General features: G+C 44.4%; 2 protein-coding genes across 2 annotated transcripts in view; one reads left to right on the top strand and one right to left on the bottom strand.

Moving 5' to 3' along the window:
- PYGL (glycogen phosphorylase L) overlaps positions 1 to 2,286 on the top strand; it is a 36,646-nt gene extending 34,360 nt beyond the window's left edge. The window contains exon 20 of the mRNA XM_081122807.1: positions 1,927 to 2,286. Coding sequence (XP_080978933.1) covers positions 1,927 to 2,103 — 177 coding nt within the window. The 3' untranslated portion in view covers positions 2,104 to 2,286. The remainder of the gene's footprint in view (positions 1 to 1,926) is intronic.
- ABHD12B (abhydrolase domain containing 12B) lies at positions 110 to 24,261 on the bottom strand. Its single transcript, XM_081122821.1, has 13 exons — positions 24,117 to 24,261; positions 19,581 to 19,708; positions 17,784 to 17,886; positions 15,825 to 15,944; positions 13,930 to 13,960; positions 11,575 to 11,620; positions 11,339 to 11,468; positions 10,875 to 10,912; positions 8,859 to 8,938; positions 5,060 to 5,142; positions 3,640 to 3,718; positions 2,929 to 3,047; positions 110 to 2,809 (listed from the first exon to the last, which is right to left on the bottom strand). Exons 1-13 carry the CDS (start codon positions 24,176 to 24,178, stop codon positions 2,782 to 2,784), a joined length of 1,047 nt encoding a protein of 348 aa, XP_080978947.1. The 5' UTR covers positions 24,179 to 24,261; the 3' UTR covers positions 110 to 2,781.
- Positions 24,262 to 26,753: the final 2,492 nt, after the last annotated feature.

Here is a 26,753-nt window from a genome sequence, read left to right as displayed (position 1 = left end):
GAGCCTTAGTTTATTGGGATAAAGACTGGCCTCCTATCTTTGAAAACTGCAAAAACAAAAAAGTAGGGGGAGAGGAAGGAAAGGAAAGGCCAGAGCCACATACATCTTTGTCAAATAGCCCAGCCTCTGGCTGCATTTAGTAGATCTGATCATCTCTGATAGAAAAGACTTTTAGTGAATTTCAGGCCCCACAGAAGAACAGACACCAGGAGAGGCTGGCTCTGTGCCAGGACTCCAGGATGGGTCTCTCGACGTCGATGTCCTTGAGCCTTCTTCTGGGTTGCCGTTGCCCCCATAGTCTTTTTTTTTTTTTTTTTGCCCTCCAATTTGGAAAGCATTCTACAGCAGAACAGTGAGGATCCATAAAACCACCACCTCCTGCCCTTTGTACACATCAGTAACTATTTCCAACAGAAACATACTTCACTAACATTTCTTTCTATTCCTTTCCCAAAGCAGGTAACAGGGTGGTTCCTATAGTCATCCAAGGTATCCCGTTGGAGTTTTAAAATAGGATCATTCGAGGCTCAAGCTGCTTCACAGCCCTTATCTCCTGGTAGAGTCATATCCAGCCCCCCAAAAGTGTACAGACGAGAGTAAATTCAAGGGAATGGCCACAAGCAAGGAGAGGCAGTACTAGAGTTAGGCTCAGTGGCTCACTCCCTGCTTCCTGAGCACTGGAGACAATAGCCACATACAGCAACAGAGGGAGGGAAATGGCCACCCCTAGCTCTTTTCTCTTGATTTCTACCCATGCATGTATGTAGAAAGGCTACAAGGGGACAGAAATATAAACAAAATAGAACAGGAAAGGAATGTCTGACCCAGGGCAAGCACAAACGTGAATGTTGAATTTGCACAATGGGTCTCTTCTGTTAAAATGATGGCCCCCGTCCAAAGGATGCCCATCTAGAAGCCAGGCGTGTGGCTCATTCTTTTTTGTTCATTAGTGCAAACTGCAGTTTTTACTCTTAACAATAACTGTATTGTTGAGGCTTAATGACTAGGCTTCCCAACCACATGGGGGAGGGGGAGGTCTAAGCCTCAACAATACAAAGAAAGTGAATAGAGGAGCTTTTACTCCCTTATTTTAGTAAGTTTCCAGAGTCTGAACAACCTAATTTCAGACTCTTTTCTGTGGTACCTTAAGGGATGATGGTAGTTTGCGGTTTTGTTTTTTAATGCTTATAATGCATTGCTATTGCTATTGGTTTTGAATAGTGTTCTGGTCATTTTCGGTGAACTCTTAGAGTTCTTTACAAAATCATGAGGCTATAAAATAAATACTTTCTTGTATTCTTAGTTGTATAAAAATTATGAGATTTGGATGATACATATTTTATTAAGGATAAAACCTTAATTGATCCTGTTTTGAAACCCCAGTGGGATTCAGTATCCTACTGGCACATCTACCTTCAGAAAGAACAAGAAAAGCAGAAAGCAGGTCAATAAAGGCTGTCACTGGATCGTTTCCTGATAGCCAGCATCCTAGCATAGTGTTTCTCAAACTTTTTGAGCCGCAGGTTCAATCTCTTGACAAGGTTTCTAGCAGATAATGAATGTTAGTGTCCCCTCCTTTCCTCTGTAGTTTAAAGGAAGGTATCTTCATTCTAAATAAAGCATAGGAAATGTGATTTCCATGCCAAAACACTGTAACTATAGCAAAAATGATCAAATAGGTCATTTACATACATGGTTTCTCTGAAAATGAAAAATACATTTTTTTTATTCTTAAGAGAAATATATACTCTAAATAGGAGAAGAGCACAGTCTGCCCTATTTAGCTCTCAACTGTGAAACACATGGATTTGTGAATCACTACCATTCACTCCTGTCATTTTCTCCATGTAATGTGCTTCAGTATGCTCTGCCTGATGTTTGTCAGCCCCGTGGGCAGTCAGGCTATGTTGTCTGTGTTGTTTACAGAATCCAAAGGCCTGGAACACAATGGTACTCAAAAACATAGCTGCCTCGGGAAAATTCTCCAGTGACCGAACAATTAAGGAGTATGCCAGGGACATCTGGAACATGGAGCCTTCAGATCTAAAGATTTCCCTGTCCAATGAATCTAGCAGTGGGGTGTACAAGGCCAATGGAAAGTAAGTTGTAAAATGTCTCCAGGAAAAAAAATAGCTTCTTATTGGACTTGAACAGTTTTGCAACATTCTTTGATTTTGTTTTGTTTTGTTAGTTAACAATCCAGTTAAGTATCTCAGGGGATTGGGAGGGGAAAGTGTATAACTGTATTAGATAGAGCTAAAAATAAAGTGTCAATTTCCAGAGCTACCTGAGTGTCGAAAGGTATTATTTTATAACAAATTGAGTGGCATGCTAGGGCTTTCCCCAACCTAATCAGAAAGCTAGAAAACTGCTTGGGACTTTGTAAATGCCATGTAAATAAATTAAACGAAAACACAAATTATTTACATTGGAGCACCTTTCTTACACTGCTGTTATCTAAATCCAAACCAAACACCACACCTGATTCACAAATAGCCCAGGATGTTTGGTAACTACACATTTTTATATGGGATCCAGTTTTTACCAAATTCTGATTCCCCACATGATGTTTCAGCATATTCCACACAGCAGACTATGATAAGCTAAATGAGAACATTCTGTACTGCCCAGGATCCATGCTTTGTAGCTGGCAAGTGACTCGTAGAATTACCAGTGACTTTAGCTCGTCCAAGCAACCCAGTACAATTTTACACAAAAAATATACAGCACAGGTGATGTTTGGACCAAGTCTTCGCTGAAGATTTCTGCCGCTCTCAGACCTCATGCCCACTGCTGGCGCAGGAAATCTCTGCAGAAAAAGGACCTAGATCGGATCACATGCTCTCCCCACCTCATGGTCCAAGTAAACCAGAGCAGCCCTAATTGCCCTTAAGGGAAGAAAATCACATTTAGCAAAGCTACTCTTACCTCACAGTTTTTAACAGTGTGGGGCTTCTACAAAGCAGGTTGTGTTGAAAGCCAGGAGGAAAGATCACCATCTTGACCCTCTCTTTGTTCCGATATGCACTGTGTGCAATTTCATAGAGCTGCCAGGGGACAGAAAGACAGAGACTCAAAGGCTCACCATCAAGGTGTTGCTTTTCTAGTCTAATTGTCTTAAAAGGGCACAGAAGCACCAGTGTGAGGAGTTAGTCCCGTTGGGTCAGAGCTGTGGGGACTCTCCACGTTCCCAGCTGGCTGCCTCTCCAACTAAAGGGCTGAAAGCTGCCTGCCTAAGAGGGAACGCCGGCAAAACCTCGCCCTGCCGCCGTCCACGCCTCCCTGCACGGGGACAAGGGACTGTGATGGACACACTCTGTTTGGTTAAAAGAAAGGAAACTGCGTCCCCATTTTTAGAGCCACTACAGGGAAGACTACGTGGCGGTTCCCACAGTGTCCTGGGATCTTCACGCCACTTCCAGGCTCACAGACCCCACGTGAGGAGCCAGGGTCCACCACAAAGGCTCCTCTGCGCTGAGCAGCGTGGATCTTACTGGATACACCAGGCAGCGTGGCTGCGATGGGCGTGGAGGGTCCCCGTGTGTGTCAGACCCTCCTTTGGGCTCTAGTCAGAGTTTGACTGGAAGAGATGGTGAGTAAGTACAGCGTGTGTCAGTCAGCACGGAGCTCCTGGTTTACCTGTTTTCCATTCTCCAAGGGCACGGTGCTGTCATCCTCGCCGTGAAGGATGAGGAGGGGGGAGGACAGGAATTTGACACTAGGAACAGGCAGGAGACAAGCATTCAGTTCAAGAATTATACGCTGGGATTGCTCTTCTTCTTGAGGTCTGCCCAAAATGCAGGAACTCGCTTTCCTTCCAGCCCAGGAATGACAATTTCATGTAAAACAAACTTCACACAGTGACTTGTTTTTCCTCTGGGTAAGAGGCTCCCTCTTCTGTTTACTCATACCATGTCATTAGGTATCTAATTTAATCTTCTGCAATGTGGGGGTTTTTTTTTTAAATAACGAAGAACACTGAAATACTGAATTTATACAGAACTGAAAAAGCCTCATCTTTTTCCTTACTCTACGTTATATCATAATATTTGGATTATAATTAAAAGACTATAAAAGAGCCCTGTTGGTTGAGCACTGTCCTGCGCACTGAAAGGTCTCGGGTTCGATTCCTGGTCAGGGCACAGACCCAGGCTGTGGGTTCAATCCCCAGTCAGAGTGCACATGAGACGCAACCGATCGATGTTTCTCTCTTACGTGGGTGTTTTTCTCTCTCTCCCCCCTCCCTTCCTCTCTCTCTAGAAATCAATAAAAACATATTTAAAAAATAAGACTCTCAAAGAAAAGAAAGTAACTCAAAACCCCAAAAAAAGAACTATCCCAGGACAAAACAGAACTCTTTGTAGCAATGTAGTTCCTCTTCCCCACAGCTGTACAGGATGAACATGCAGTTAAGAGGTTGATTAGCTTCCCACTCAGCTTCCTACTTTGGTAACTCAAAAAGGCTGTGGCATGAAGAATGCCCATTCCTGGCTCCAGTGACATTCTCCAACAATACTTCCCTCCCCTACCCAGTTCTGGTAGCCATCCATCCATACCACAGTGACATGCTGTTACTCCCAAGAATGTTAGATCCCTCAAGTGTGTTGAACCAGAAAAAATACTGATAACGACTGTCTACTTGCAGGCACTCAACTTCTCCAACTACGAGAGGGTAACTTGCCAAATTCTAATCACTGGATGTGCTGTCAGGTCGGTAGGTTGGATAGTGGATAGGTTTTGGTTACATGGGGAATGAAGCCTAGAACTCAGGGACCCCCCAAGAAATGTTAGGCTAGACCCAGGAGGGCCTTTAAAAGGTCCTGATAGGCCCGAAATCTACAACTCCCTTTATGACTTCAGAGAAAGGACTGAATCTGTGAAGTCATCGAATTAGTCATGAGGAAAATGTCAAATACTAAAAATTTGTAGACACATTACCCTAAGTCCTGGTGCCCACCTAAGAATTCTCATCTACCCACCCAGTAGTCACATGATAGTCACCCCCAGAATCCTACAGACATAGTAATATAATAACAGGCATTTTTCATCATTAGCTTACTTTTCATCATTAGGGAAGACTATTTTGTCTTCTCTCAGGGCATCCATAAGAGTTTGTAAAAATCCTGGAAGTTTCCGGTAAATCTATTTTTTAAAAAGGAAAAAAAATTAAAATTGGGGGATTTGGTAGCAAAATGGGCATGGGTTCTGCAGGTTGGGGCCAGTAAAGACAAATGTTTGCTCCAGTGTTGGCCTCAGCCTGCTGTTTCCAGGAACCTCTGTGGTTTCTTGGGTTTTGTCTGGCCAGCGTGTTTTGCCTGGTCTCAGAGCAGATGATTTGCAGTCAGATGCGGTCCGCATATCCCAACACTGCGTCTCCTTCCCTTTCACCCATACTAAGTGCAAGGTTTCCTGTTTTGTTTTCTTTTATCTTTATCTTCTGATTCCACCGCCCCTGGAATCAGGACTCCTCTGAGGGAAATTCAATAAGAGAAGCCCTTCAGCAATTCATCTCAAATGCCAAAGGAGTGAGAAGAAAGCTGGCCCAAGCCAACCTCCTCTGGTCTTCCTCCCCACCAGCCCAAGTGCCCTTTGAGACTCAGAGGTCATAGCATCCCCTCCAGCCTGGAGCACAGCGACGAGTTCCTAATTGGTCTCCCTGCCTCCTCTCCGTTCTGGAATACCACCAGATAAATATTCTTAAAATGCCAGTTACATGAAATCCACTGTTACGTGGCTTTGGGAGTGCCACACTATCTACTTAAAAACAACAACTCCTAGCCTGGCTGCAAGCCCATCCACATGTGACCACAATCTCTCATTCTAAAGGCTGCACATCTCCAATCTGTCTGCCCAGGGTGAGAAAATGTAGGACTGAGTCCCACTTCCTCTTCTTCTAGGGCATGTGACAATGGGGCAAGCCACTAGGCTTCTGTTTCCCTCAGCTCTCAGTGGAGACGATGCCAAACTCACAGAGTTGCTGTGAGGACGTAAAAGGATCCCAAGGGTGAGAGATCTCACCGAAAAGGCTTATATGATTCTCAGCTACCTTATAACACATAATTGCCCCATTCCAGCCATGTGCCTGGACTCACCTTCCCCCTCCTCTCTGGGTGACCTAGCTGCTCTCCCTCACCTTCAAGAAAGCCTAGGTCCTGTCAATGTGAGTCTTCACTGGCCACGTCTGCACACGAGACCCTTCTCTTCCCTGAATTCTCCTTACCCTGAACTTACTGTTCTGGGTCCTCCCCTAACACTAACCTTAGTCTACTTTGTAACAGAAAGAGTGGGAAAAGACAACATGCATCTGTTCAGTGCCTATTAGCATAGATTATTTTACTTAATTTAATCTTCGTAACAACCCTAAGCAATAAGCAGTTATCTACCCTGTTACATAAAGATGGGAAACTCAGAGAAGAAAAATAACTTTTCTAAGTCATAATTGGTTAGTGGCAGAGGCCAAGTTTGAACTCAAATATTTCTGGCAGAGAGAAAGAGAGAGAGAGACAGAGACAGAGACAGAGTCAGAAACACTGGCACTAGAGTGATGAGAAGGTCCAATTAGTAAATGGTACTGAACCAACTGCAAAAGTACATACCTGTGATATGGCTCTAAGTGTAAAAGGTAAAACAATTTGTAGAAGATAGCACAGAAGAGTATCTTCATAATCTTTCAGTAAGCAGAGTTTTATTAAACGGGACACTTATATTTAAAAAGTATTAACCATTAAAAAATGTTGGTTAAACTGGTTCACATGAAATTTAGGAACATCTCTTCAATATGAGATGCCATTAAGGGAGTAAAAAGCAAAACAAATATTTTTTTAAAAACAAACAAAAAAGAATATATTTGACAAACAAACCATTTTAATGACTTACCCTATGAAGAACTTCTACAAATAAAAAGACAACTCAATTTAAAAATGAGTTAAAGACATGAACAAGTATCTCACAAGAGATGATATCTATCTAAATGGCTAATAGACATATGAAAAAAAAATGCCTAGCTTCATTAGTCATCAAATGCAAATTAAAACCACAATGAGATATCAATCTGAGGGCAAGGATATAAAGCAACTGGAACTCTCACATACAGTAAGTGGGAGAGTGAGGTGGCAAAGTCACCTTGGAACACTCCTTGGCACTGAACGTATGCCTACCTTATTACCCAGCAATTCTGCTCCCAGGGTATACCACTGAAATGTGTACACAAGTTTAGAGAATACATGTTCAAGAACATTTATAACAATGGTGTTATCAACTACCCCAAACAGAGAGCAATTCAGATGTTCACAAACAATGGACTAGATCAATAAATTGTAGTGTATTTATACAATGAAATACTATATAACAATGAAAATGATCTAACCACAACTATACATCATGGATAAAATCTTACAAATATATGCTGGTTGAAAAAATATAATAGAACACATCCTATATCATTCTAACATATAAAGTTCAAAAACAAAACTGTACTGCTTAGAGATGCACACACTGGTGGTAACACTACAAAGAAAAGATATGTGGCTGACACAGGACTGAAAATGATGGACATGATTACTGTAAAATTCAGGCTAAGGATTACAGCTAAGATGAGGCTTATTGGGTTGGGAAGTAACATAGATGAAACTTCTGGTGATGCTAATTTATTGATTTAGGTATTGGTTACATCTTGACTTAAGTGTTCATTTTATAATTATTTTCTAATCATGTGTTTTCTCTATTATGTTACTATTAAAATTATAAAATTTCAAAAAAGAAACAAAAGTAAGTGGGAAGACTGTATTTGAATTGTTAAATACCTACAAGTTAGTGAATCGGTTAGTAATTACTTAGAGTAATATAACAGATGATCAATTAATGGTTATCTTAAAATATTCAGTTGTTTAGAACCAATTGAAAATGTTGTATTTGTTAAATCTCAAATTACTCAGCATTCAGTATTTTGGATTGCAGAGGAGATTCCTGTATTGAGCTGAATCTTAGGTAGTATAGGTATTTTCAAATTTATGTGATTCTGTATACTAGCTGTCCCAGAAGTAATGAGCTACCTTTCCCTGAAATAGTTAAGCAAATTCTAGGAAGTTCGAAGATGATTTATTGTACAAAAGTAGACAGTTGAATAAAAGTGCCCCTACGATGACTTCCAACATTAGAGGACAATTTAAACTTGGGGTCATGTATTCCTTCTAAGAATCTCTCCTATATCTGTCTGCCTCTCTCTCTCTCTCTCTCTCTCTCTCTGCCCCCCCATCCTCCCTCTCTCCCTCACTCTCAATCATTTGCTAACATTTATATGGATGTGTGTCTATAAGCAATTGAGCACTGGGTTTGAAATAAAATTATAAAATAAGGATAAGATACACAACAGATAAAAAACTACATCTTGTTGTCCAATTCTTTATACCTTATCTTCTTGGAAAGATTGTCTTCCCTACATGGGATACTGTATAAAATCATTTGGTGGCTTCCTTGAATTCTCTAGAAGCTTTCTTATCATAAAATCATGAAAGACATGGCTGACAGTCATAGGACTAAAAATGATGTATGAGAGGTTTGCTTTCACTTTTTAAAAGACTAATAATAAATAAATAAACCTAAATCAAGTCTATATATTAAAAAATTGTAAAAGATAAGAAGTAAAACTTTGACTCTTAATAAGCCATTCAATCTATTAGAAGAAAATAAAAGACCTACCAAACCCAAAGCCACAGTGCCTTCCTTTAATAGCAACTAGCTAATAACTTGTCTGAAGTTAGAATAACTTAGAAACATATAAAACTAGTTAAGGAATGTGGTTAATAAACACAAGGGTGTGGGAACACTCTGACATCTCATGAAATGAGTAGCAGGCTCACCTTTAGCAAGGGATAATTGATACTGGCAGTCCACATGTTGGTAAACGGAGCTTCCAGAACAAGAGCATCGACTGGGGATCCTCGAAAATAATAAAAAAGAAATAACTGCCTATCACCCCTAAATAGCGCCTTCCCTAAATAAGGGGTACTTAAGGTCTTGTACACAGACTACCCACATCAAAATCACTTGTGAAGCTTATTAATAATGCAAATGCCTGGCCCCCACCCAGACTTACTGAGTTAGAGGTCAGAATCTCCAGGGCTTGGGAGGAGGACGTGTGAGAATGTGCATTTTTAACAAGCTCCCCCACCCACCCACCCAAGGGATTTCCATGCACATGGTAGCTGCAAACCACCACCTTCCTCTAAAACATAGCCAGATTTCCAAGGCTTGCATAATTTAAGAAAGCAAAGTACTATGGGAAGGAAAACTATTCTGCAGTCCATTGTTAAGAACGTCCCAGAGGCTGATTCAGTTGTTTAGGCCAACACTTTCTCAGAGAACAATTAGAAAATGTGTGTCAGATGAGGATATGTGTGTGTGTTATGTGTATGCGTGTGTATGTGTGTATGTGTGTGTGTGTGCGTGTGTGTGTGTGTATGTATGTGTGTATGTTTGAAGGCACCTGAGGGCTGCTAGATCACTGAGATTTTGTAGAGTGGAGACCAAAAGAAAATCTTTTTTTTTTTTTAAACATATCTTTATTGATTTCAGAGAGAGGAAAGGAGAGGGAGAGAGAGAGATAGAAACATCAATGATGAGAGAGTCATTGATCGAGCCCGCAACCCGGGCATGTGCCCTGACCGGGAATCGAACCCCGATCTCCTGGATCCTAGGTCAATGCTCAACCGCTGAGCCACGCCTGGCCGGGCCAAAAGAAAATCTTAAGAACAGTCGGAGGAAAATGTAAGCATTATCTTCAGAGGAGCAACAGTAAGACTGGCCGCTGACTTGCTAGTGAAACGGAAAGCCAGAACAAAGTGTCGAAATAAAATTACTGCCAACCTAGAATCCTATGCCCAGTGAAAATACCCTTCAAAACCAAAGATGAAATAAAGACATTTTCAGACCAAAGCTGAGAGACTTTTTCACCAAGAGACAGGCAGCACAAAAATCCCAGATGAAAACAGAGAAATGCTGAAACTAATAAAGAGCAAAGAAAAGATTAAACCTAAATATTGACTTTTATAAGAATAATAATGTTTTACGGAGTGCGTATAAAGAAAAATAAAATACATGATAGCAAGAGGTCATAAATGTTCCAAGGTCACTGCATTATCGAGGAAGTGAAGCAGTCATTTATGTGAGAATTTAGTTCAGATAATATGGCAGTGTCAGCACTGCGAAGGAAGTAGCAGAGAGCTATGAGAGCTTAGAGGAGCACTGAAATAATGTTTAGCTTATTTACATAAGTAATTAAGATTATGAATAGCAGGTGACTTGCTTTAAAATATTTATGTAACTCAGCCTGACCTGTATTGCCAAGATACGATGCAAGAGATTACAAGCTTTTAATGTGAGTCAAAGTCACCTTGTCCTATTCACAGAGATTCCAATTCATAAAAATAGCTCCAGGAAACCTGTGTTTTAAAAAAGCACCCCCACGAGATTCTGATTCAGGCCGTTCTCAGCACATTTTGAGAAACGCTGACATAAATATTGTGTAAGACAGGCCGCAGGAAGCAAGCCCTGCCTATTATTTCATATGTATTCTTTTCCTCTCCTGTAATCCAAATTACTCCATAATAACATTTATTATCACTTCACAATGAGGGCTCTTTCAAAGGTAATTGTAAGTCTTTCCTTAGTATTTATTTTTTATTTCATAATCTTGAAAAGCAGCTATTTTATATTAAATAGAGAAAGAAAAGAAAGCTTGCTACGCTGTCAGAAACTGCCTAAAGTTGGGTTGCTTTGGGTATCTCTGTGTTCAAAGTGTGCACAACGGTCTCTTGACTGCTTTTAGTTTCCCACCCCGAGCCAGGAAATTATACCACGGAAGCATTTTATTGTACCTTTCTCTTCTAGTACTCTTGCAGCATTTGTCACAACTCTGTAAAGCAATGAAAATTAGTACATATGTGAAAGTGACCTACCAGTCAAGTAAATGATACAAAATGCAACACCCAGTAGGAGCGTCTGATGAACGCTCTGGAGGCTCTGGTTAGAAAATGCTCATAGACACAAAATTCTGCACAGGGTTTCAAGGGGGCCCACTGACCCTAAATTAAGAATCCTTTTCTTTAAAACTCTCAAGGAGAGTTCTGGAATGGCTGCAGTGTCCCAGATAACCAGAGAGCTGGACCCTCCCTTGTTTTACAAACAGGCACACTGAAAAGGCAAGGTGTCTGGCCACAGGCTGGAAGCGAGAGAAACCAGAGAAGAGTCCCTGTCTCCTAGGTCGTTGATCCTTCCAGTGCTCACTGCTGCCTAAAGCCCCAAGGACCCACCTAAAGCGCCCTCTTCAGACCCCACTTACCCTGTCCCCAGAGAGTGGCCCCAGAGGCACACAGGGGTGTGACCACTTCTTGCCTTGGTCCACTTATAGACACAGATAGCATCCGCAGTGAGTCCCTCCTCTGTGGGCTTCCCCGTAGAGTCCCCAAACCCTGGCAGCAAGGAAAGGCAAACACAGTGTCACTGCCTCCAAAGTGAGAGTCATCCAAAGCCTCCTGCTTTCTGGAAAAGTCTCTGTGCACTGTCCTTAGCACATACCTCGGTAGTCAACAGACAAGACGTGAAAGCCACCATCGCTCAGCACCTGGATGACAAAGGAGCCTTTGTCACTTGAATTAGAAGATGTAGACAGAAAAGGTGGTACAACCTCCTCGACAACTCCGTAACCCTAGTGGTGACGGTTTAATAAGTAGGGGGAAGATGTGTCTTTGAAATCTGGTGTTTCACTTCAATCCTGAGACAGACCCAATGGGAAGGAAGGAAAGCATCGGGGCAGAGCGGGCAGAGCAGGGCCGAACAGCCTGGGTCACGCGAGGTGGTCTGCCACTTGCCAGCTGTGTGACCTTTGGGCCATCCACTGAGCATTTACATATGCAAATATTCTGAAAACTGAAAAACAATAGTAGTTGCCTTCAGGATTATTGGAAGATTACATGAAATGACATATTAAAATATCTTGGTATATAGTAAATGTCTTTTTTAAGAATTCCCTTGAGAATGAGAACTCTACACAGAGTTGTATTAGAGGCAATCAAGCAAATGGGAAGTCATTATAGTAACTACAAACAGATAAAGAGTTAATGTCGATCGAAAATGAAGAGATCACTGGATTATATCAAGTCACTGCCAAGCCCCATGTAGGTAGATGAGGAAAGGCTATGAAAGCATAACTTTAAACGAAATGAATCACAGAGACAGGCAAAGAGAAGGCAGAGGAAAGGACGAAAGTTACAGTACAGACGCTTTTAAAACAAAATCCTCACAACAGTCCTATAACAAATAAGGCAACTGAGCCGTGGAGAGCTTAAGTAATCTGTTCCTGGTCGGTCACCCAAATGTCTAGAGGCAGAACCAAGATTCGCACCTGGGCCTGCAAATGTCCAGATACTGTGCTTCCTCTCCCGCGGCACAGATGCGGGTGGCTGAGCCTCATTAGGAACTTGTAAATACAAATCAAACTGATAATGAGAAAATACATGTAACTTTTTAGTATCTATTTAAACTACATTCACTCCAAAAAGTTATCTAAGAAACAGGGTGGTTAAGCATCCCGGGAAATGGGAATATTCGTGTGTTGTTTGTGGACACTATAAGTTGAAGGACCACTTGCCAATACAACTCAAGAGCAATAGCAACAGATTCCAAGAATTTATCTCTAGGGGGGAAAAAAAATCTCCAAAGAAGAATAAACTAAATGCTTAAAGTTTTCTGTGGCAATTCTATTTCAAAGTAATCACCTATCCAAACGAGGAAGTGAAGAGCTGAGGAAGCGTGCTCAGGCTGGGAGATGCTGAGACGATGACTGTGGCTGGGCATCCAGAGTCCGCCTGGGGGAAGAAGTCTTACCATACCTTCCCGCCCACCCCAGCTACCAGAGGATGACTGGCCACTCTTCACACCTACACCTCCAACTCTTCTCCTTTCAGCTCTGCCAAGAGTGGGAGGAGACATCAGCTTCACCACCATCCCATGTGGGAAGTGCAAAGAGAGGGGTGCAGGGTGGAATGCACACCGAGAAATTAATAGGCATCACCGTCCCAGGCAAAACTATCCAGCCCACCTCTACTGCACCAGTCAGCTCCGAGAAGGCAGCGCGAGAGAGGGGCTTCCTGCCTGAACAGGGGGCAGGAGGATCACGGGACTGGGGATTGTGGGCCCAGCGGGACCCTGGGCCCCACTAATACTGTCAGATCAGGAAAGAGCGGAGGCGGGAGCTGTCGCGTGAGAGGAGAGATCAGGTCCTGTGGTCAGTAACTGGACTAACCACCTGGTCACCTGCAGCAAAAATTACCCAACTGGAGTGTGGGAGGGGACAAACAGGGAGCCTGCTCGACCAGCTCTGCGTCAGAAGTCAGAGACGGTTGAGTGGAAAGCCTGCCACCCCCGTCACACCTGCATCTGGAAATGCAGGGGCTGCCCCAGCAAACTGAAGTCACGCAGCAGGCTGGACGACAGGCAAGCGTTGCCACCAGCCGGCTCTGCAAAACCCTTTACGGAGCTGAAGCCAGAGCCTGAATGGCTTTTAAAAACGGACATCCTGTGTCTTTATCCTATATCACAAAGAAAGGTCGTTTCTTGTAGGAGTGTCTTTCACACTTAATATATTCTCTCAACCCATCCCTCAGGAAAAGCCAATAAACATGTCTTCAACTCCATGTGCTAATGGAGGTGATAAACGCATGGAAGTGTCTCTGGGACTGGCCGATATTCGCATCTGTTTTTATCCCCCGTGGTCAAGGCAGGAAGAAAAGCCCAGTCCTGGGACTTCGGGCCCCAGACGCCACCCCGCTCCGGGGAGCCTCGTAGATAACCACTGGGAAGGCTGAGGAAGATGTAGCCCGGGGGGAATAAATGGGGACATAAAATGGGGCCTTGGGGCCCCTTCAGACATACCTTTACTAGATTAAGCCTGTGAGAAGCTGCCCTGTAGAAAGGTTAAAAAAAAAAAAAAAAGCACGATTTAGGAATTGGGATGACAAATTCAATAAACGCCGACATCACGCTGCTTGCATTTGACCTCTGCCTTTCCCGCTGGGGTCAGAGACAACTAAGGAGGAGGGCAGGGGTGTGGGCGGGGGCTCCCCGCACCTCGGCCCAGCTCCCTCCGTGCTCGCTGCGCCCAGGCCTCTGCTCCGCGCCACGCATCTCGTGAAGAAGCGTTCCACTGCATCTCCTTACCTTCTACACAGCGAAACTCATTCCTAAGCATGCTTTTAGAAGCGGAAGGAAAATAAGTTCCAGAAGTGGCTTTTTAGAACAAAGAATGGCATAGTGATGTTCATTACACTAAAGATCTGCCGCCAAGTGCAAGAAGAGGAGACTCACGGCCCTGGAGGTACAAGAAACATTTTTTTCCCCAAAAAATAACGCTATCGCTGCACTCTATTAACTACATTAATGAAAGAGAGAAAAAGGTGATTCAAAAGGCAGAGAATTCTTTAAAGTTTGTCTTAGAGCCAAGTTTCGTAAACTTTAGTGGATCATGGAGCCCTTTGAATATGTGGTTAAAGCTATGGGCCCATTTCTCAGAAAAATATATATATTTACCCTTCAAATTGTATGTACAGTTTTGGGAGGAGGTTCACAGCCCCTCTTGGGCTTTTATGGATCCCAGGTCTAGAACCACTGTTTCCAGCCAAGGTTCCCCATAACCTCCATTTGGCCTCCTTTCCGCTCAGCACTACTGATAGCAAGTTGAGGCTTGTGGGCAGAGGCTAGGGGGAAGCTGGGGCTGAGCCCAGAGCTAGTAAATCTGCAACAAGTGAGGGCAACAGTAGGTTCACAGAGCGGGACAGACCTGAATGTGTGATCCGCATGATCCTTTAAATAGGTGCATTGTCACACCAGGCCCAAGCCCGCACTATCAGAACAATGTTAAACAATGCTGAAAAATGTTAAATTCACAGGCAATCTCTGTAAACGTGGCTCTAAAATGGACACCTCGAGAAAGCCCCTTGAGCAAAGGCAAGCCTTGAGAAAGTCATCATCCAACAGAAAAAAAAACAGTGAGAAAAAGAGACAGGCAAGGAAGCCAAGGGGCAGATTCCAGAGCTTGTCACTTAGTTTGAAGTGTCCCTCCAAAGACAGAGCCAGGTCTGTGGGTCTGTGAGGCACACTGCCCCTCCCCCAAGCTGAGGAGACCCATCAGAGCTGGTAATCATCACCCGCAGTAATTACAGGCCCACTGAAGGCTCTGGCTGCACATCAAAGAGAGCCAGGCTTCTGGGAGGCGGCCTTTGTTACACAGCAAGGTTGGGACCACAGAGAGTGAGCTGCAGCATCAGTATTAGAGGCTAGAATTGGTGAGGTCTATGGTCAGAATTTCAGGTGATCTCTCGGGGGAAGTCCAAACCACTGATTAATAGGATTCATGCTAAATAAAAGAATCTTCCTGTATTTTTGTGAAAAAGACCATTGATATGGAAATTGCTCCTCCTGTCCCCATCTCATGCCTGTTCCCTTTCCAGTCATCCATGGGTTCAATCCATCATATCAGACACTCTCAGGGAGTAAAGAAGCACTGCCTTCCGGGAAACTAATATCTAAATTTTGGAAGTTAGTGTCTCTCAGTTAAGGATCCACACTATTCCACATATAGAACATAGGGATTTTTTTTTTTAAGAGAAACCTACTGCCAGAACATCATCAAATTTCAACAAAGAAAAGAAATGTATGTGGAGGCGTGCTTACACAGTTGAAAACTGAGCCCTGCCTATCACTCCCACACAGGGCTGAAATGCTGTCTCTCTTTTTAAAAAAAGAAAAAATGTCCACGCAAAGGCACTGACCTGTGTTCTGCACTGCCGTGAAGATAAACAATAACTGGGTTGCCATCATGAAGGGCTGCTTCGTACCAGCAACGGTCCTTCCCCTTAGCCTCTTCCCCACGGCAGCTGGGAACTGTGTGCCTAAAGAGCAAGGAAAGTTTTTAACAATCATGGACAGAGAGAATTCTCCTTGCCTAAGTCTGAAACACTCCTTATCTCAGTCAGACAGATGGACGGACAGGTAGACTAGACAGATGATGATAGATGATGATAGATGATAGATAGATGATTGATGATAGATAGATAGATGATAGATAGTTGATAGATGTTTATATAAATGTATTTTACACAAATTTACATATATAATTGTTTATCTAAGTAGTATATGTACATGGTAAACATTAAAATGTACTGCTATAAAGCATCCTATAATGAAAACCACCATTGCTCTACCCCATCTCCCCCATGCACAGAGACAACGCCTTTTTACCGTTTACTGTTTTAGTTCTCTGGACTCCCACACCTAATAATTTTCCAACACTGCAGTTCTTAGGTGCAGTCCATCAAAACGCAGTCCACTGAGTGAAAACAAGTAAAAGATAACAGGTATTTGCTGAGTGCTATTGGTTTGGCTGAACAGACAAGTTGGGAAGAATTTAAAGGAAAATCAGTTTGTGTAGGAGAAAAGAACTTTAACATGAAACTAAGCTATTCTACTCAAGAAACACAGTGACTTTGTGATTTTAAACACCTGTCTGAGCTTCAGTTCCGCCACCTTGTTAAACCAATGAATAAATCCTGAAAATATAAACACTGCCATATGACATGTCATAAGGTGACTTGGAGAACTGGCCACACAATGTCAAGTCTTCAGTCCTCTCGGTCTTTAGAAGCAGAAAGTCTGGCATCAAACCCCAGGGCCTCTGTCCTGAGAAGACAGGCACCGCTGCCAGCCGGATAAGCCAACTAGACAGTCGACTCACCAAGCCAAGGACCGATGGGGTAAGAGCAAAGAATAAAAAGGGTTTCAAATTCCAGCATTCTCAGCTGAACTGCACCCTGCGGTTTAGGAAGAAGTTATGTGAATCCATATTGGTTCCTAGCCATTCTGAGATCACATGTGTAAACTCGGGGGGATGAAATGTGAAACAGCACTGGGAAACTGGCAGCCAAGGACAAGTAGTAGAATCAAACAGAAGATAGCCCGGCCCAACGTGGCTCAGCAGTTGAACATTGACCTAGGATCCAGGAGACCATGGTTCGGGTCCTGGTCAGGGCACATGCCTGGATTTCGGGTTTGGTCCCCGGTCGGGGCCGTGCAGGAGGCAGCCGATCAATGACTCACATCATTGATGTTTCTTTCTCTCTCTCCCCCTCTCCTTTCCTCTCTCTGAAATCAATAAAGATATATTAAAAAAAAAAAAAAAAGAAGAAGAAGATACAGAAATTAGCATAGTAAAAAAGACAATAGAATGCTCAGGACTTCATCTGACAAACGCTTACTGAGTGCCCTTCCTGTGCCAAGCACTGTGCTAAACAATGAAAACCCACCGACAGGGTCACCTACGAAAGATACAGTCTTGTAAAGAAGACAAGCACGAACCAAATAATCCCACAAACATTTATTTAATGACAGCGGAATCGATGCAAAAGACAAGCATAGGTTGCCACTAACATATGCCTAAAATGGAGATGAAAGGTTTCCCTGAAAATTACCAATCTGAGACGCAAAAGATGAATAGGCAGTTAGTTAGGCAGAAGGTGGGAACGGAGGGAGCAGAAAGATAGAAAGAATCATTGCAGACAGAGAGGGTAGCTTGGTGTGCAAGGAGGCCAGTGGGGCGGGGAACAGCCTCCGGGTGCCTCCAAGGAACACCAACCCCCCACAGGCAGGCAGCATAGCGCTGGCTGTTCACCGTCGCCCTTGTAACATGAAAGCCAAGTCCATCGGGCAGCCCAGTGTCCAATCAGCACACTCACCAGATTCCCAGAATCACCCCCGGTTCCACTTTGATATAGAAGTTCACCGTGTGAGGCATCTTTAACTCTGGTTTCTTTAAGTCCACAAGAAATGGTGCTTTGACTGGAATGTAAAAATCATTATCAACTCCCAGAATCAAATCCCAGGTTTTTAATCACAATCCAAACAAGTAATTAGCCTTGTGGTTAACATGTTTCTCAGTTGCAAGCTACTACACTACATTCTTAGCAAAGTATTTTATCTCTTTTATTTCATAAATGACATGGCATTATAAGTATACATATGTGTTCATAATAGTTATATTTTCTTGCTCAAATTTCCCTTTTACCTGTATTTAAAGTATATTATTAGGAATATGGTATTTTGTTACCATAAATTCTATTTTGTCAGTTATTAAGATACTTACCCCAGCTTTATTGATAAAGATTATATATTTTTGGAATTTGTTTTCTTAATCCAATCTGAGAGTCTAGGTTTTTGATTGATGAGCTGAAATCATTTGTATTTATTTTATATTTTTATATATTTCAACCACCTTATTTCATATTTTCCATTTATTGTTTTTTTCCCCTTTTTTCTCTTTCATGATCTCTATTTGAATAGAACTACTTTATTCTGTTGGCTTAAAAGGAAAACATCCTGCCTGGCCAGTTTGGCTCAGCTGTTGAGCATCAACCTAGGATCCAGGAAATCGAGGTTCAATTCCCTATCAGGACACATACCTGGGTTGTTGGCTCAATTCCCAGCAGGGGGCATGCAGGAGGCAGCCGATCAATGACTCTCTCATCATGGATGTTTCTATCTCTCTCCCTTCCCCTTCCTCTCTCTGAAATCAATAAAAATATATTTAAAACTAAATAATAAATAATAAAAAATAAAAGGAAAACATCCTGTTTTTGTTCCTGTGGTAGTTGCTCTTAATGGAAACAGCATATTTTATTTTATAAACTAGGAATGGCCTGCAGAAGAGTTGGCCAAAAAAGTTCTAAAGCTAGATTTTAAAATAGCACCAGGGTGTGGTAACTTATAATAGAGTTTATTCAATACTTATCCTTACCTCAAGCTAAAAGCAAAGGAGACCGCTCCCCTAAAAAAGTAAGAGGACCTAGAAACAGTTAATGAGTGTCCTGCTACTGTCAAGTGTTACTTTTTAAAGTGCAGTCTAAGCCTGGCAGGCAAGGCTTAGTGGTTGAGCATCGACCCATGAGCCAGGAGACCACGGATCACCATTCGATTCCCGGTCAGGGCACATGCCCAGATTTCGGGCTCCATCCCCAGTAGGGGGGCATGCAGAAGGCAGTTGATCAATGATTCTCTCTTATCCTATAAAGTGCAACCTAATCATAAGCCATGAAATGTCCAGGATAAACATACACCTGGGGACAAGGGGACAGGCAGGTGAGAGCATAATCCATGTACTAGAAAAGACATGGGAAAATAGAGTCCCACCATCAGCATATCTCTCTTTCTCTCTCTCTCTCCCTCCCTCTCTCTTTCTCGATATAGGTAAGAGAAGTGAAAAAGAGAATACAACAGGCACATTAACAGCTGATTTGAAGACTGAGCTCCTGAATTGGAAGTCTACCCACAAGGCCATGTTTTTCTATCTCCAACAGATTGCAAGGACTCATGCTAGACCCCAAAGTCAATAATAATCAATTGGTTTCAGACCATTTCACTTGAGCCACAATTTTATAACTGATGAGTCTTTTTCATTCTGCAGCAACTTTAAGGGCAGTGAGTTCCTCATTTGGAAAAAAAATATATAGGCAAATTCATGAAGGGTATATACTTACAAAAATTAAAATAAATTAGCATGTCCATCAGAGGAGGGAAAATGTGTTCTTTTAATGGTTTACTAGTGAAGCTGTGGTACTGAGCAGCAATCGTTCTTCCAAGTGTTTGACAGCATTGTGGAATAGACCTGCAAGATATTGTGAGGCAAACAAGGTATTCAAAAATCAGTCCAGATTTTTTCTTGGTTTGTTTTTTCTCTTAAGGTCCAAATCGAATTTCAGAGACTAACAGGGAATGACAGGTAACTTAGCATTTAAGTATTTACAGAATGATATGTAATTAGGCCAGATCAAGACTGGGCAGGCACTAAGGGAGAAACAGGTGAGGAAGAAATAGGGGAGGGCCCCAACCAGCTACTGAAAAAGCCCAAGAGTGACAGGACAGGAGGGGAGGGGACACAAATACATCAAAGCCAAGCTTGTTCCCTCACTGCAGCACCACAGAAGGACCCCAAAGTCATCGGGAACCAGGCTTCAATTTAACAGTTGCCACAGTTTTTAATTCTATCCTAATTTGTTGCTGTGTGTGTTAGCTATTACTACTAAAGCATTGCACAAATAATCTAAATGCATAGTCTGAAGCATTGCACAAATAATCATCAGATCACCACTCTTCTGACTGGTCTCAGGAAGAAATGAGCCCCTAAGAGAAAACCCCCACTTCTGATGTGACGTTCCGGTGAGAGGGACCATGAGGAGAGCGTGGGGAGTGGGGGAGGACCTGGAGGTTGGCTACAGCAGGGCTGGGGTCTGGTCAGGAAGGGTCATCGTGGGGTCATGCACATATTGTTTATCCTACTGTTCCCTGTGACACAAGCCACCTAAACAGGGAGCCATCAGCAGACAAGTTGTGATTTGTCCATGAGGGATCACTAATGTCATTTCTGTCTCTAGCCACATCTCTCATGAGGGGTGTCTCTTACTTTTGAGAAACAAGAGGAAGACAGTGTAACGCCTCCTGCTTCCAGTTTTTGTCTACATCGGCCATTAAAGAAATCCCTTTCCCTGTTGTGAGTGGTGAATGTAAAGATGACCCAGTGGAATCAAGTTAGTAGGTTGGGGGCTGGAAAGCATTCTTGATGAACTGTTTCCCCTGCCTTGATTTCTCGGTTGGACCAGAGGCAGTTTAGAAGATAACTATTATTACCTGTACTTTGCAAATGAGAAGGCGGACAGGTTAAGTAATCTTCCCTAGGTCACACTACCAGTGAGTGGCACTGCCACGTGCACCCAGGTCTGTCTGACCCCAGGGCTCTATGTTGATCTCCAGTGAGCTGTCACAGTCCTGGTGAGCTCACCTTGCCACCCATGCGAGAAGAAATGAACCCCAGGGACAAGGCTGATCTCTGGTGAATTCAGCTCTTGGAGAAGGCTGTCCCAGGACCCCTCTCTCTCTTTCTGCACCCCTGCCCCCTCTCAGGGTCCCTTCCTCCTCCCCCTTTCTCCCCCTTTCCTGCTCCTGTATTCTCAGGAGCTTTCTGATACCAAAGTATCAAAGAAAGGCCTCTGAAAAATATTTCCCTCAAAAAGGGGACATCTGTAATACTTTCAACAATGAGGATAAATTTAAAAAAAAAATTCCCTCAAACGTTTATAACTTAAAAGTCAGAGAGCTTATATATGTTTGGAAGAGGCCTGGAGGGAGAAGACAAGGACTCTCTGATGAATTTCCAGCAATTCTGCAGGGGGTGGAAAGGATAGGTGGGTTAAGGGTAATGAACAACTCTTCAAACACATCAGACATGGGCAATTGCCTACTCATGAAACTAGCCCGAAAGAAATGAAAATGAATGTTGCATAATACTTTAAAATAGCCTCCACGAAGGTGGCAGGAAGGAGAGGACACTGTTGTTCTGATTTTAGAGATAAGACATCAAAAGGCAGAGAAGCCACTTTGAGCCACAGATCAAGCCGAAGTGAGCAGAACTGAACACAGTCTGAATTCTTATGCTTCCTTCCAGCTGGCCGGCCCCAGCTTTCCTTCTCCTGACTCTGAACTCAGGCTACCCCGCCTGTTAGGCTCCTGCTAAGTTATCTTTTGAAAGTAGTGGGGTGCTTGGGAGGCAGAGGCAGTAGAAGGAAATATGTTCCTGTTTTTAAAGAATAATTCATACAGGATCCTTCTCTCAAATAGCTCAAGGCACTTCTGTGAGAAGAGAACAGAGTGACTAGACCCCTTGGAGTGTGCACAGCACCTTCTTTTAACTAGGGGATTGTCAATTTGACTTCCCCTAGATCTGTAGGGATCAAAAGTCACCCGTGGCTAACAGACCTTATTGGAACAGAGGCTGCAGCTCCAGCCCACTCCCCACTGATGGCCTGCCACATCAAACAGCCACCTGGATGCTCTGGTCTTGCTTCGCCTGCCCTTTGATGACTGCACAGCATCCCACAGGGGCCACAGGACCTAACTGGATGATTCTTACAGGAGAAACCTGGTGGAGCCTGAGCTGCTACAGGACAAATAATTCATGCCTCATGCTCAGAGGTGTCTACAAACCAGCTGTAGGCCACCAAAATCTAACCACATTTGGCAAGACAACTATTCCAAATATTAAGACATGCTGCACACCCACCATCTGTGCCCATTCATTCAGCCAACGTGCACTGGTTACCAAGGAGCAAGTTGCATGCATGTCCTCCCTCGTCTTTCCTCCCAGCCAAACCTTCCCCTCCCTTCATATCCACTCAAGTGTCCCCTCTCTGTCAAAGTCTCTCTAGACAGATCTTCCTATGGTGACCTTTCTCCTCTGTTCACCTCTCCCACTAATTATAATCGAGGCCTCAGTTTGACCCTTAACTGGTGTCTGATTGTTTTCTCATCATTAGCCCTGTCTTCCCAACTCTGTGCCAGGCCCCAGGCGACAAGAGCCACAGCGTAGGTAATGCTTCTTTTACATTCCGCTCTGTCTGGCACAGGGCTGAGTTCCATAAACATCTGTTGAGCAACAGGTTGAAACCCAAAGAAAAGCCCTCATGGTCTGTGCTGACCTACACTAGCCCGGCTCCCAGAAACAGAAAGGACACAGGATGCCGGATACTGGTCGGGGCCTGAGCCTGGGCACATGTTCAATTAGATCAGTAATTTTCTGCTGAGACAAAGAAATGCGCTGCTAGTATTTTATTCCTTCGGGAAGCACCTCTTGAGACTTAGCTTTTAGTAATTAGTAAGGCAAGAGGTAGGGGGACCCCAACTTCCCATCTCCCATACCTATCAACAAAGCGACTTGTTCTCTAAAAGCAGGAGCTGCAGCTTTGATTCTCTGCCAAATAAATGCTAAGTAATCAGCCATCAGCTTTACAGAAAGCACAAAGGAGAAAGCCAGTAAATGCCAGCTTTCCCAGAACAACTGGCCGTGTCAGAGAGGTAGGGCCCGTGAGGGTGAAGTTTGAAAAGTGCTGTCAGTCAGGATACTCTGACTGGTGTTCAGGTCCAACCCAGAAGGGGTGGTGGGCCTGCGCTGCTGAGCCAGGGGAGAGCTGCTCCCTGCTCCCTGCTCCCTGCTCCCTGCTCCCTGCTCCCTGCTCCCTGCTCCCTGCTCCCTGCTCCCTGCCCTGAGTTACAGACGGAGAAGACAGAAGGTCGGTGTTTGTCTTCACAGCTCAGACATTCCAAAGTGAAGTCTCCTTTGTCTGGATGCGAGTCTTAGATATTTCATAATGAACAAAAATTAAGCAAAAACAAAGGTAAACAAAAATGCCAATACCTTTCCACACCAATAAGACAAGATACCCGAGTTCCTGGGTCCAGGGTCTCCAACCAATACCTGGCTGCAGTGCAAACAAGACAGGTAATACACTGCTGGTGGGCTCAGGTAGCTTAGGATACTGTTTACACCACGGATTCATGGGAGGAAGAAAATATAAACGCATCGACACAGATATTTCAGATTCAAAGGATGTGAGAACTTGGCACAGGCGATGCCAGGCTATGGTTTCAATGAACTATTTATCTTCAGCGTTGGGGAGGGGTGTTTGTCCTGTAACTACAGGCCAGAGAGTTCACACTCCGGGAGCCAGCTGGCTTTCCCATCCGTTTCCATCTACCAGAGAGGCCCTTGACCTGAGGATGCCATCAACGACTACAACACAGGTTATTATTGTCACTATTAGTATTTTTTGAATCCACCCTGCATATTAGTAAAATGGTGAAGGCAGATAGGAGATTGTTATAGGAACATGAACCATCTTTCTGGAATCTCTATTTCAGAAGCCCCAAAGGGATATAAGTTCTTTAAAAAAAAATCAAACCCGGGAATCTCCCCGGCCAGGGTTGGGGCTGAGGCTGAGGATAAGGCGTCACCCAAAAGAGCCCCGGGGTTCAGAGCTCTGGGCCTCTGAAGCGCCCCTCCTTCGGCAGCAGGAGCCACAGCGCCTGCCCGCAGGCCCCAAGGCGGCGAGGCGCCGGGTCACAGCCGCTCGGCCTCGCTCTGCCCTGGGCCCTCCCTCTGCCCCAACCCCCGAGCCACCGGAGCGCCCCTGGGCTCCCGGACGGGGCGGGGGGCAGGTGGCGGGCCGCGGGCGGCGCGCACTCACCGCACGTTGCGCACGACCATGTCCCACCAGCAGGCCACGCAGCTCTCCGCGTCCCTCTCCATCGCGCACGCCGCCGCGAACCGCCGCCGCGGGAGCCTCTGCCGGCTGCCACCGCCGCACCCCGCCCGCCCCCGCGAGGCCGAGCCCGCCCTCCGGCCCCGGGCGCCAACCCGCTGGGCGGCGACCGCGGGCCTGCGCCCGGGAGGCGCCGGAGGCCCGACCCCACGGCGGGAGCAGGGCGCGCCCGAGGGGGGCTCCGGGCGGCGGGGCAGCGCCGCACATAGACACACACACGCACGCACACACGCACACACACACACACACGCACGCACACGCACGCACACATGCACACACGCGCGCACACACATGCACATGCGCACACACGCACGCACACGTGCACAACGCGCACACGCACGCACGCACACATGCACATGCACACACGCGCACGCACACAAGTATTCTAGAAACAAGCTTCCCATGCTTACAATTAGCTGTGCACAATTTTATTTTCTACTTTATTTTATACACCGCCGCGTGCGCGCGCCCTTCCTTGCTATGGTAGTAATAAAGTATGAGGGTCACACCTGTAGAAGATCGTGCAGAATATAAGCTTCCTTCTACTTTGACTCCTCTTTTATTTTCTTTCTTCCTTTTGTTTTTCTCTTTTTCTGAAGCACCCCGTTCCTCTTATTCTCCCCCCCTTCTCCTCTCTCTGACACACACACACCTGTCGCCGTTACTGTACAAGGGATTTCTTTGGCTCCCTTGGGTTGAGTACTGGTTCCTCTGTCCAGGGGTTATGAACTGCACAACTATTCTGTGTCCAAAGTGAACACCTTTTTGGTGTTTTGTTTCTTGAGCAGCATGTAACAGGACCCCACCCTGGCATGAGGAGGTCCACAGAAAGGTTGGGCAGGATTCAGGTTCACAGAACACGCTGTGCCCTGGGAGCCAGAACTGTCCTCCAGCAGAGCTGCCCCAGGAAAGCCACCACGGGGCAAAGTGGGGGGGAATGTGGGTGAGAGAGAGAGAGAGGGAATGGGGTTCCGTTTGGAAGCAGTTTGATGCCAGTATCCAGTCGTCCTATTGCAGGCAACCTCCCCAGAGGGGAAATGGGAGGTTTCCTGGTGCCTGTGCTGTTTGGGTTTTGCCATCGGAGCAGGGGACCTGCCAACCCACAGAAAGCACCCAGGGACCCACCAGTGTGGAGCGAGTAGGCCAGTCTGGAGCAAAGCACCACACCTTTCAGAAAGGGCAGTTCTCTTTGAAAACTAGGCCGTTTCACACAACTGGGCAGGCGAGGGGGAATCCTGGCCACTGCCTCTAGTAACCGCTCTGAGGATGTCAACTTTCTGATTCACATCAAGACAGAAGAGGAATCAAAACAGTAAGGAACGAGGGGGCCTGAGCTTGACCAATGAGCCAGCTGCAGGTGGGTTTTCACAGGACCACACCCCACACGGTGAGAGAGGTGACGTTCCAGCTCCCACAGGTGTCAGATTCCACCCCAGAGTCATTTATAAAGTTTATCAAGTCATTTATAAAGTTGTTTATATTCAGGAAGCTCTGGATAAGATCCTGGGGTGGTGGGTGGGGGAGGAGAGAACAACAGCTGTATTTGGTCCCAGGTTTTATTTCCATCTGTTTATTTGGATTGAGAGAGTAGAGGCTCTGTTGCTGGTTGAACAGACAGACTTGTAAGCCCAAGCCCAAGGAACTGTTTGGAATGCTCAGCAAAATCTCTGAAGTTGAAAATCACTACCGCCCATTGTTTTTAAAAAGACTGTATAAATGAAAACTCTAGGAGCAAGCTTTTCCCAACATTAATAGCTCTTTTTCAAAGGACACATCCTGGAAATCGGAGAACAGAGTCCCTGGTATGATTTGGCAGGATCTAAAAACCAAGTGATGCATTCATTTCTTCGGCATCTATTTGCGGAGCAACTTTTAGATGACCGGCACCACGCTGGGCCCCAGACCCTGCCAGAGAAATTTATCTCAGGATAAATCATGGAAATACAAAATAGAAATTGAAGAGAACCCTAAGGGTGGAAATTAGATTGGGGTGCAGGGCCTGGGTGTGGGGAGAGGGGACATGAGGGAACATTTTAGAGTGATGGGAATAGTCTGTATCTCAAGTGTGCTGGAGGATATGTGACTGTAAACTTTCACCAAAATCCAAAGAATTGGAAACCTTCCGAGGGTGAATATCACTGAATGTAAATTATACTCAACAAAAAAATAAAAATAAAAATTAAAAATAAAAATAAATAAATTATACTCAACAAGCCTGACTTTCGGAAAAGTGATCTGAAAAATGGACAGGTCAACTATGTAAACAAACATGTCATATGTTGTAGAAATGTCAAGGCAGAGCTCCACATGGGTACAAATATGTCAGAAACCAAGAGTTGGTTTCTTGGAAAGTTTGAGGATAGTTATAGGTGTCGGGGAATGAGGAAGGTAACCTTTATTTTTTCTATGCTGTTAAGGTTTTGTATTGTCTTTGCCTGTATCAGACCTAATCTCAGACAATTTGTTATGGTTACAAGATTGGACATCGGGTATTTTCGGGTGCTTGAACATGAGAGCATTAGTATGGGCTTCCTTTTGCAAAAGGGGCGAATTCTTTGAGAA

The sequence above is a fragment of the Miniopterus schreibersii genome (genome assembly GCF_964146895.1).
Source record: "Miniopterus schreibersii genome assembly, chromosome: 1".
Classification (NCBI taxonomy): domain Eukaryota; kingdom Metazoa; phylum Chordata; class Mammalia; order Chiroptera; family Miniopteridae; genus Miniopterus; species Miniopterus schreibersii.
Note: the sequence above shows the minus strand (reverse complement) of the source record. Positions and strands in the feature narration are given on the sequence as shown.

Excerpts from the sequence above, each read along its gene's own strand:
- ABHD12B (XM_081122821.1), bottom strand. The coding sequence starts at position 24,178 with ATGGAGAGGGACGCGGAGAGCTGCGTGGCCTGCTGGTGGGACATGGTC. Across the intron at positions 13,961-15,824 it reads CACGGCAGTGCAGAACACAG|GGCAGCTTCTCACAGGCTTA; the intron begins GTCAGTGCCTTT and ends ACCTTTCTACAG. Across the intron at positions 3,048-3,639 it reads CCTTGGAGAATGGAAAACAG|CTCTATGAAATTGCACACAG; the intron begins GTAAACCAGGAG and ends GTCCCCTGGCAG.